The sequence below is a fragment of the Hibiscus syriacus genome, unplaced genomic scaffold (genome assembly GCF_006381635.1).
Source record: "Hibiscus syriacus cultivar Baekdansim isolate YM2019G1 unplaced genomic scaffold, ASM638163v2 tig00111213_pilon, whole genome shotgun sequence".
Classification (NCBI taxonomy): Eukaryota; Viridiplantae; Streptophyta; class Magnoliopsida; order Malvales; family Malvaceae; genus Hibiscus; species Hibiscus syriacus.
In genome coordinates this window covers 6,467,940-6,478,829 of record NW_024063022.1, presented here as the reverse complement: position 1 = coordinate 6,478,829, position 10,890 = coordinate 6,467,940, and the positions used below count along the sequence as shown (strand labels likewise).

General features: G+C 35.0%; 2 protein-coding genes across 2 annotated transcripts; one reads left to right on the top strand and one right to left on the bottom strand.

Moving 5' to 3' along the window:
- The first annotated feature begins 4,192 nt into the window (after positions 1 to 4,192).
- On the top strand, positions 4,193 to 6,101 carry LOC120156061 (probable serine/threonine-protein kinase PBL7). The gene is made up of 5 exons (XM_039167471.1): positions 4,193 to 4,343; positions 4,520 to 4,701; positions 4,854 to 5,043; positions 5,138 to 5,529; positions 5,773 to 6,101. The coding sequence occupies exons 1-5, from the start codon at positions 4,196 to 4,198 to the stop codon at positions 6,031 to 6,033; spliced, it is 1,173 nt and encodes a 390-aa protein (XP_039023402.1). The 5' UTR covers positions 4,193 to 4,195; the 3' UTR covers positions 6,034 to 6,101.
- Positions 6,102 to 7,024: 923 nt separating this feature from the next.
- On the bottom strand, positions 7,025 to 10,398 carry LOC120156062 (rhomboid-like protein 19). Its single transcript, XM_039167472.1, has 8 exons — positions 10,290 to 10,398; positions 10,051 to 10,175; positions 8,895 to 8,955; positions 8,637 to 8,803; positions 8,287 to 8,392; positions 7,977 to 8,179; positions 7,754 to 7,891; positions 7,025 to 7,340 (listed from the first exon to the last, which is right to left on the bottom strand). The coding sequence occupies exons 1-8, from the start codon at positions 10,299 to 10,301 to the stop codon at positions 7,238 to 7,240; spliced, it is 915 nt and encodes a 304-aa protein (XP_039023403.1). The 5' UTR covers positions 10,302 to 10,398; the 3' UTR covers positions 7,025 to 7,237.
- Between the last annotated feature and the right edge of the window lie 492 nt (positions 10,399 to 10,890).

Sequence of the window (10,890 nt, the reverse complement as noted above, 5' to 3'; positions counted from 1 at the left end):
CCTTATTGAGTAATAGAGAACAAGGGGGGCTCTCGCGCACTGCCGCCGCCGTCCGTCCATCTCGACTCGGCTTAGCTCGTGGTCGTAGTCGTGGTCATGGTCGATACGTGTCTTCGACACGTCCGCGCGGATACTATCTTTTTAGAGAAAATTCTTGAGGAATTTCTCTTTGAAAGAAACAAATGGAAAATGTGAAAGATATCAACTGATATTTATAGGCTGCTGAGGACTGTTTGAATTTCAAATAATAACAGCTAAATTATTTGTTATTAGAAATTAAACAGTTTATTCCTAAATTAAATCAGAAACGTTAAGATGTACCTGGACTGATTTATAGCTTTGTACAGAGGAGACAAGCTGTTAATATCAGGAGTTACAGGAGTTATTTGATTTAATTCCAGGGGTTACATGATATAATTTCGGGAGTTATAACAGCTGAATAATGATACAATGAACCTGGACTATTTCTGAGTCAGGTTCGTCTAGACGTTTCAGCTGTTACAAATAAGAGATTTAATCCTGAAATTTTATAGACGATTTTAATCCTATTTCTAGCCTATAAATAGAGAGCTATATTCAGCTTCTCAACTCATTCAAAAACATTCACAATTCACTTACAAATTGTTTTCTAAAGTTCTCTCTGTGAGTTCTCTCTGAGTGCTTTCCGATCAGAAGTACAATACTACCAGCAGTCCACTCCGGTTTCGGGTGTACGAAATTCGGAGCGACCGTGTTAACCTCGGGGGACGGTCCGCCTACTGCAGCGATTACACACATCAGGGCGAATTCGTTTCTAAGGCAGTGGTTCTTACCACGACACGGTTTACGAATTTGTTCTTCTTAATTACTGTTTATATTTCCAGTCAGTGCTAACGGTGTAGTTTTGCAGTTCATATATCCAATAAGCATGATAACACCCACGAAATAGTGATTTCGTCGTCGTCCGAGTTACTCGCTATACGCCCAATTGTGCTCGCGACGGTCACAATAACGCCCTTGAAGGCCACAATCATGATAAACCCGAAATGATCAAAAACATAACGGCAATCGCGATTTGAAACTCTTCTCCTGAATAATGCATTTGTTCACCCCAAACTAAGATTGAGAAGCCTATATAAAAAGAATAAGGTCGTCCACAAAAAAATAGATGAGATAACCGAGGGCCATATATCGAAAGTTTGATTAGTTTCCAAGATCCATCATCAACATCTTTCTTGATGGATTGCACCAATCTCTCTATACAAAGAACAAAAATATAAGGGGATAAAGGGTCGTCATGACGGATTCTCCGAGTAGTCTTGAAGCTATCAGTCAATCCATCATTCTAGATAACTTGAAGCTATCGATAAACATGTCTGCAATGAATTTCCATTCTAGTCCATCATATGAATATTTCTTATATTTTCTATTGATGATTTAATTTTATACCTCTGAATTTTTATAATTTCGCGCTCCTTTAGTTTTTAATATACTCTTAAAAGTTACACTCCATAGAATCTTATGTTTGTCTATGTTTATAAAATAAGATACATTAAAAATATTGTAAATGTCCGCATGCTTTATTTTATATGGTATCATTTTGTAATTTGATAATATATGTTTCTATTTTGATATTATTAAATTTAAGGTAAACTACGTATTTAATACTTAAACTATCAGTTTTGATCTATTTTAGTACTTAAACATTCAATTATTTCAAAATTTGATCTAATGTTTAGTTTTTATTTCATTTATTACCCGTCATTAAAAACTTAACGTATTTAATACCTAAAATATTAGTTTTGGTCCGTTTTAATACCTAAACTTTCAATTTTTTAAACGTAGCATTAGATTTTGAACTTCGATATTAAATTGAAATAAAAACTAAAGTTTAGGTATGATTTTGAAAAAATTGAAAGTTTAGATAATAAAACGAATTAAAATTAATAGTTTAAGTACTAAACTGTAATTTACCCTTAAATTTATCAACAAATGTTATTTCGATCTATGTTGTACTGATAAAAGATATGATTCAAATTGACATTAAATTAAGGGTAAAGTACAAAAATGGTTCATGATTATATGGTGTTGCTTTATTAAATCCATTGACTATTAAAAGTTATAAAATGATTATCCAATTATAGAGTGTTGCTTTGTTAGATTTCTCGACTATTAAAAGTTACAAAATGGTTCACCTGACTATTCATTATATTCCAAACTCGTCATTTTTCGTTAAAAATTGACAATATTATGAGTTGAACATTAACCTATTGACTATGATATGATAAAATCTGATCCTAGAATCTCAAAGATTATTTCAAAGATTATCATATCTCAGTCATCATGTTAATTTCTAACTTAGACAAACACTATTTTTTAATGGAAAATGACGAGTTTGAAACATAATAAATAGTCGGGTGACCATTTTGTAACTTTTAATAATTGAAGAACATATCAAAGTAACATTCTATAGTTGTGTGACCATTTTGTAACTTTTAATAGTCGGATGACTCAATAAAGTAGTACACTATAATTGAGGGACCATTTTTGTACTTTACCCTAAATTAATCCACCTTAGTTTCTCTAGTTTCTCTCCTTTGTGGTGTGTCATGGATACTTTTTCTTTTCATAAGTCTGCCTTTATAAAATATTTTCATCTTTATTTTGATATGTTTTCGGTTGTTTAATTGTTATTTTTTATTTATCTTTTTTAAAAGTTTATTTGACATCTTCACGACTGATAAAATGATACTTATTTGTTAATTGATCTTCCCTTGTCCGGACTATGAAATTGAATTTGGATATTCGATTTGCGTTCGTGGATAGTTTTTTTCATATTGTTTGACTCTGATTTACGATTTTGTTGGTGGTCTTTCAGTAATTTGATCGGGTCGTTTACCTATGCGGTTAGATTTGTTTGTATTTATCCTTATTCGAGTTTTGGTTAGGTTTTTAATTTTTCTTTGTATTGTCCTTATTAGATCTTAAGTTACTGGTCTTCGTATCAATAATTTTAGAAAAATATCCTAATTATGTGTTTAATTTACGAATATATTTATAAATCTTCATTGTAATTTGAGATAATTTCTTTTTCTATAATACCAGTGACTTTTATAAAAAAACTGAAATTAAATTCTAAATTTAAATATTAATATAAATAATAAAAAGGGTCAAAATGAAAAGGGTAAATTATATTGGAGGCACTATGTAAAATGATATTCTTTTACCAGTGACCTTTCCATTGTTATAATATGGTGATTAAACTTTTTAAATGGTGCCAAAATGTTGATGTTACCCTTATTTTAATGTATTAAACAAAGAATTCTTTTATAACAAGGTTAGGGCTGACAGTTATCCATGGGTGAGTGGATTATCCACCCACCCGCCCCGAATAAATGGATGAAAATTCGTTGTGAAATGGATGATTGGCGGGTGATGGATGGATCGGGTGATAGGTCGGATCGGGTGATGGATGAAATTTTTTTGACCTATCACCCGATGAAAATATGTCTAATTTTTTAATATTGGTTTATCCCTATTGATACTAGGATGGAGATGATTTTTTAGAAGTGATAGTTTGTTGATAAAGATTTGAAGATTATATTTAGTGTACAAGACTATGCATGATGCATCTATTCACTTAAAAATGTATCACAAACATAATATACAATACTATATAAACTGTGTTCCATTTTATTTTTATTTGAATTTAATGAAAATTTATTATTCATGTTTTGAGTTCTATGAATGTTTGAGTATTAATGTTTAGTTTCTATGAACGTTAGAAGAATTTGAGCTTAAGATGTAAAAATAAGTTTTGTTCATAATATAATTCATTTCTCATCCGCTCTACTCGCGGATGATGAATGGAGCGGATATAGATGAAATTTTTTGTGAATAATAGATGGTGTGGATGGAGATTTAGACCACGGATGATGAACTGGATGAAACTCGACCCGACCCATCTCCGATCTATTGCCAGCCCTAAACAAGGTATGGTAGGAGACAGAGATCAGCTCTCTTGGATATGCGAAATATAGAGTCCCCACTTGCTTTCCCACTGCTTTTTTTTGTGTGTGTGTTTTACACGTAGTATGACCAAGTTTGGTCAAAACTATTCAACCGATCATTATATTTAATGACTAATTCTACTTTAGATTTGATCTAATTGCTTAAACAACTTGATGACCATGATCACCATCTCGTGTACTTTAACATGTTCCCTTCCTTTCCCCTATTTCATCTTCTTGCTAAAGGTTTTCAAATGGGTTGTTTCCCTTGCGGTGGAAAATCAAACCAAAATGGAAAGAAGGAGCTTCACTTCAATGACAACACCTTTGATCATCAGATCCCTTCTACTTCAGGTTCTTATAACTCTTATGTTCCCCTGAAAAAATAAATAATTGATTTGAGTTTGACCCATTTGTTTATTTGTTTCAACTTTTTTGTTGAATTTCTGGGTTTTCATTGCTTATTGTGATCTGATATAGGATTTTAAAGGTATTGACATGAGTCTTCTGTATTTTTACTGTCAAAGTAGAGAAGCTGAAGGTGAATTCTGGACCAAATGTTAAGAAGGATGGTGAGTCCGATCACATTGCGGTACGTACTTTTACTTTCCGTGAATTGGCTGCAGCAACTAAGAATTTCAGAGCAGATTGCCATGTTGGTGAAGGAGGGTTCGGCCGAGTGTATAAAGGGCTATTGGAGAGCACTAATCAAGTATGTGTGTTGTTGTATGGCTTTAATTTAGTATCGATGATCGGAGAAATGGGTTTGTGACAACTTTCTAAGTCGTGCAACCCGATTTCTCCTATGTACGATAGTACGAGTACACGAGGACTAAGCATGACTTTGTCCCTTGTTTTTCATAGGTTGTGGCGATCAAGCAGCTTGATCGTAATGGACTGCAAGGAAACAGGGAATTCCTGGTTGAAGTGTTGATGTTGAGCATGCTTCATCACCCGAATCTCGTCAACTTGATCGGATATTGTGCCGATGGAGATCAGAGACTTTTGGTTTACGAATACATGCCATTAGGATCTTTAGAAGATCGTCTACATGGTATAAACATCTTTGTACTGGTGTCTAGGATTTTGGTTTCTGTTGAACAATCGAATGTCATGCTCAGTCTTAGACTTCGTTGCTTCTATAACAGATTTGCCTCCCGACAGAAGGCCACTTGAATGGAATACAAGGATGAAAATAGCTGCCGGTGCTGCAAAAGGTTTGGAGTATCTGCATGACAAAGCTAACCCGCCAGTCATATATCGAGATTTAAAATGCTCAAACATTTTGCTCGGTGAAGCCTATCGTCCGAAGCTATCCGATTTTGGGTTGGCCAAATTGGGTCCTGTTGGAGATAATACTCATGTATCCACTAGAGTGATGGGGACCTATGGATATTGTGCTCCCGAATATGCAATGACCGGTCAGCTTACGTTGAAATCAGATGTTTATAGTTTTGGGGTTGTTCTGCTTGAAATCATTACCGGAAGGAAAGCTATTGACAACTCGAGAACAGGCGGTGAGCAAAATCTGGTTGACTGGGTAAGATACCTATCACTTGCTATGAGAATGAGATTTATTTGATCATTTAGTCTTAATGACATCCGTGTTCGAGCTTCGATGAGTACCGTGAGGGGGAAAAAGGACTTTTGAACAGCCATATTCGTCCTGAAGAAGAAAGTAAAACGAGAAAGAAGCATAATGATCCTTGCAAGTTGTTTTTTTTGTTTATTTTCGTATTCTGTAACTATGAATCTCTTATGAAATATGGATTTTGTTTTACAGGCACGTCCCCTGTTTAAAGATAGGAGAAATTTTGCACAAATGGCTGACCCTTTACTTCAAGGCCAATATCCGGTGAGGGGTTTGTACCAAGCTCTATCTGTGGCTGCAATGTGTGTTCAAGAACAGCCGAATATGCGGCCGCTTATAGCGGACGTAGTGACTGCACTCACTTATCTTGCTTCTCAAAAGTATGATCCCAAAACTCAGTCGGTTCAGGGTCCCCGTGCTGGCTCTTCAACTCCGAGAATGAGAAGGGAATAATGCCAGCAAAAGGGGACTAAGCACTATCGTACGGTAGAATCTAATCCATTGGCAGCTGATGATGACATCAAGAAACAAGAAGTTCATATGTTTGAGATATTACGGACAAGCCACCGTCGATAGCGGAATTTTGCGAGACGAGATGGCAATCACGACGTTCATCCTCACCATGTCTGATGCACCCGGTATTTTGCCCCCTGACACCCTTTTGTCATGTCCTCTTCTCGTCATTTTTGTCAAAATTCTTTTAATGTAAATGTATTTACTTGTCAATACGTGACATTGCTAACAATGCTAGATTATATAGTATGATTCGTCTACTTGCTAGCTTTTGCTTACAGAGAACTACAATGAGGTATTTATAGGTTTTTCCCCCAGAAAACTGGCAATCTGAATATATATATATATATATATATATATAGTATACACATGAATGTTATAAAATAAGATCTTCATTGCCATAACAACTGAGCCATCCAAGGCAGAGATTGGCAGATTACCTGTGCTTCACCTATATATTACATACATCTAGGCTTCATCACTCCAAATATACATATATGCATGCATACATGTCACTATGAAAGTAGTGTTAATAAGTACAGATCAAAGCTATGGCTGTTGAAATGGAAAATGGTGTGATGGCGTTGTCTCCTTATGTTATGTGACCTGATTTCTTCAGCAATCACGAAAATGAATATCGCTCTGTCGACAATGCCGAAAACAAAATCACTGACATGCAATGCCAAGAAGACGACATAGGTCGAATATCCAAATCCGCACATCTTCATATCCAGATTGCACCAATGGCAGAAATTCTTGCCAGACTGATTATTCTCAAGCATTTCCTTAGCATGTACCGTTTTGATTTTAAACTGGTATTAAATAGTTTAAATTTCATTTCGATCACAATTCCGATGAGTTCGGATCACGAAATGAACATAAAATGAGAAAACTATTATAAAAGAATGTTCACGACGAGGGCAAAGGACAATGAAAACGGTCCAAAGGTGGATTATACAAGCAATCAACATATAAGAGCCAATACATTTGAAAATAATGAATTTTGCATATATTATAGTGTTAAGGGTAACAACATGCTCTAGGATTTTGTCAATTGTCATTTCTAATCTTATAACGGGGCAAGGGCACATAATTCCTCATAAGTCATAACCTTTGTAGTTAATGAACAGGAATTTTGGAGCAATCAAACATGATCGCTTTCATCTACGTGTGCCTCTTCTGAATTAAGTCCTGCAACCAATTTATCAGCTGCTAATCTCTCCTCCAGTGCTCTAGCCCCTCTTTCCCTGCAAGGTCACCTAGAGGTTAGAAACTGATCTTTTTCTTTTCTCTCATAAGAAAGCCATTGTTTCATTCACGATAAAATAAAATCATTATTATCTTCACCTAGAGGTTTAAGTATTTGGACTTTAGATTAGTTGCAAAGCTAGTGCAAGTTAGGCATGTATACTGGAATTCGCTTTTCCCTATTCTTGTTCCTAAATTATAAAAGGCCAGTGTTATTCTACAAATTTCATCCGAATATGATGTCACTGAACCTTCTAAATGCACTGAAGTAAAGGCTGGTGCCATTTCGGCATTTGTCTAATATTTAAGGTCTCGGTTAACAACATTATATGTTTGCTCATTCTATGACGAATTAAGTTACGAAAACCATGTTACTTGAACATCTATGGAAGAATTAGACATAAAGAGGTACCTTCTCCTAGATGCCTCGATGGGATCAGAACCAAGTAACGGTGCACCGCCTAATGTATAACCCTGAGAATCTGAGGAGACTTCAGACTTTCCACAAAGCATCCGGTGAAATATTGATGCAACGGGATCAACGATCGGCCTGTAGCAAATCACAGAGAAACACTTGAGAGAAAGAAGAGAGAAATGAACGCATTTCATAAGCTAAAAGGAAAACCAGATAGTACCTGAGAAATTCAGGGAAGAATGTAAAGAATGCAAATTCTTCACTCGGATCACCCCTAAGCTTCGATTCTGGTTTTCTCTGCAGGTACCTGAGGTAAATCCAGCCAATATATGTCCCAAATATCAAAGTTGGAAGATATGTTGCAGACTCAGGGGTGAAGAAACTTATGGCAATTGAAAGCAATAGCACAAGCGATGGCAACCACTGCATGGCATAGGAAGCATCATCAAAGGGTGCGAGGGGGGAATTTCCAGCCAGAAAAATGTTTTATGCCAAATTGAATTAAAGGGCCTAGCAAAATAAATCTTTACCTTTACTTTTATCTTTAGGAGATGTAGCTCTTGGTCAGGTACGATTTGCTTGATGCCAACCAAGAAGCCCGCCAGCACCCCATGGAAGCCAGAAAGAGGCATGTAACTAACAATTATCAAAATGAACAGTGAAAATATATTAGAATAAATTTTGCAGAATATAGTTCCAAGATAAATACACCATTTCCTACCATTCAGTGAGAAAAAGAGGAGAAAAGAGTACTTCAATCTTATAACTCTTTTACTTCACGAAAAAATAATTGAGAATACTGGTGGGGGAAAACAGAACAGGGGAAGAAATAGACAAAAATAAATGCTTCTTGAACACATAGGAATGTTGAAGTACTCACAGGTACTTTTCCTCCATTGTCACATAGTACAAGGCAATAGCAGTAACAAAGACACAAACAGACGTCAGAAAGTTAATTATGAAGATGAACTTCAAGAATTCCTTAGAACCCCAAACAGGCTCAAGCAACTTCCCCATGAAAAGAAGACCAAGCGTACTAACAACCACCTGCAGAAATCAGTAACCATCAGGATGATTATAACAAGAAAAAAGATGAAGAAAAATTAGGTAAAATAAAGAGTCAGATGAATGTGAATACCCCATGTACTGATTGCTCAACATAACCAGCGGTTATGAGGTTCCAACCAAAAGGAATAGTTCTGCAAAATAAGTTTCAGATGGTATGAATATATATATATATATATATATAAGTCCGTGAAGTAAAATTGTATGAAGACAGTACTCTTTGGCGTCTCGAGGGAAAAGAATGTCCTAACATATATTAGTCCAACACGAGCGACTCTAAAGAATTGAAGTTACAGGAGCCAGCTTAACAGTACGTGCTAAAAAGAAAACATATCACAATTGGCAACTTGCATGGATTATGACCAGATTAATCAATTGTGATGTCTCAGCTGGCCATTTATTAATATCAAAGGGAATGACTTATAAACAGATTTCCGACCTCAAAATCTAAAACTCATTTTTTACAGTATCTTGTACTGAAGTTCCCAATTCATTCAAAATCATTGTTAGAGCTTTAATCCCAGAAAAAAAAATAACAAGCGGGATACTGCTTTGTAAATCTAGATAATAAATCCTACTAACAACTCCCTTTAGCCAAGCATGAAAAAAAAGAATCAACCCATCACACAGTAAGCAGCCATGAACATGAAGATGCTAAAAATAATGTTTAAAAGCAATAAATATTCTGCTTAACTAAAAATGGGTCCCCTAAAAAGAGCAAGCAAATTCAAAAAGAACAATAAAACCATTACATAAAGATCGCTCTGATAGTTTATTTCAAGTACCTAAATCCAGATCTAAGCATTCAAATGAAGAAAGAAGTCACTCCCTTTGAACAATTACAAAACATTTGCATTTCACTTAACTAGAAATTTGAAGGAAAAAGAACATCAAAAGGAAATGCTTACACTATTCCAAAAGGCCAGATCTAAACATCCAAACAACAAGATCTTAAATCAGCCCAACGAGGGTGTCGAGGCAAACTGAAATCGAAAAATCCAAATCCAAGAAAAGAGGGAAAGAAAGACAAATCTAACTATACGATTACTTAAAACCTGTGCAATCAGCAATGAAATCAGACAAAAATCCCACATGGATATTTCACAAAAAGAACAAGTAAAACAAAAATTTAATCATGACCCAGAATTTCTAACATCATATTGAATAAAATTAACACACATAAAGTGATATTAACAAATCAAAAGGGGGGGGGGGGGAAGAGAGAGAACCTGGCGGGAATGAGAGCAAGGTAAGTAACAGAAACAGGAAGAAGCTGAACCACAATGTGTCCACCGACTAACATTACAGCTAATCCCTTGCATAGCTTTGTAAATCCACTAAATATCCCACTTCCCTATAAATTCAAATTTAACAACATTTGGGGAAAAAAGAGCAAATCAATTCAAAAATTGCATATATTTCATTCTCGTTTTTTGGAATACAAAATTAGAGAAACATATTAGATTACCGGAGAGCTCATGGCGGATAATAGGAATCGCAGTAGTTTGATCTGTTGAGTGATCTATAGAAGTGGGCGATTTTCAATTTATTTTTTCTAGGTTTCTCTGTATTGTTAGATTTGATTTTCGGCCGTTTTAATGTTCTTCATCGGAGTAAGATGAAGCGAGTCAAGGCGCGTGATGTGGAGTTGATCAACCCTTCCCGAAGGAAAATAAAGGGGTAAACTACGTAGAAAGTCACCCAACTATCACTTTGGTTTTATTTTAGTCATTCAACTATTTGTTTAAGAAATCATACCTAACATTATATTTTGGACGACGATTAAAAACTAAGGTAAATTAAGTGGTTAATATTTAAATTATCAATTTTGATTCATTCTAGAACCTACACTTTCATTTTTTAAATTCATACCTAAAGTTTAGGTTTTATTTCATTTTAGTATTCGATCAAAATTTCACGTTAAGTTCTGAAAAGAATTGAAAGTTTAGGTACTAAAATGGACTAAAATTGACATTTTAGGTACTAAATGTGTTAATTTTTTAATGTCGGGGTATAAAATTAAATGAAACTAAACGTAAGGTGTGATCTTGAAAAAAAAATAGGTACTG

Coding starts and splice junctions, on each gene's coding strand:
- LOC120156062 (XM_039167472.1), bottom strand. Junction 8,804..8,894: donor TTGAGCAATCAGTACATGGG/GTATTCACATTC, acceptor TGATTTCTGCAG/GTGGTTGTTAGTACGCTTGG. Junction 7,892..7,976: donor TTCTTCCCTGAATTTCTCAG/GTACTATCTGGT, acceptor GATTTGCTACAG/GCCGATCGTTGATCCCGTTG.
- LOC120156061 (XM_039167471.1), top strand. CDS start 4,196: ATGTTCCCTTCCTTTCCCCTATTTCATCTTCTTGCTAAAGGTTTTCAA. Junction 5,044..5,137: donor TTTAGAAGATCGTCTACATG/GTATAAACATCT, acceptor CTTCTATAACAG/ATTTGCCTCCCGACAGAAGG. Junction 5,530..5,772: donor AGCAAAATCTGGTTGACTGG/GTAAGATACCTA, acceptor TTTGTTTTACAG/GCACGTCCCCTGTTTAAAGA.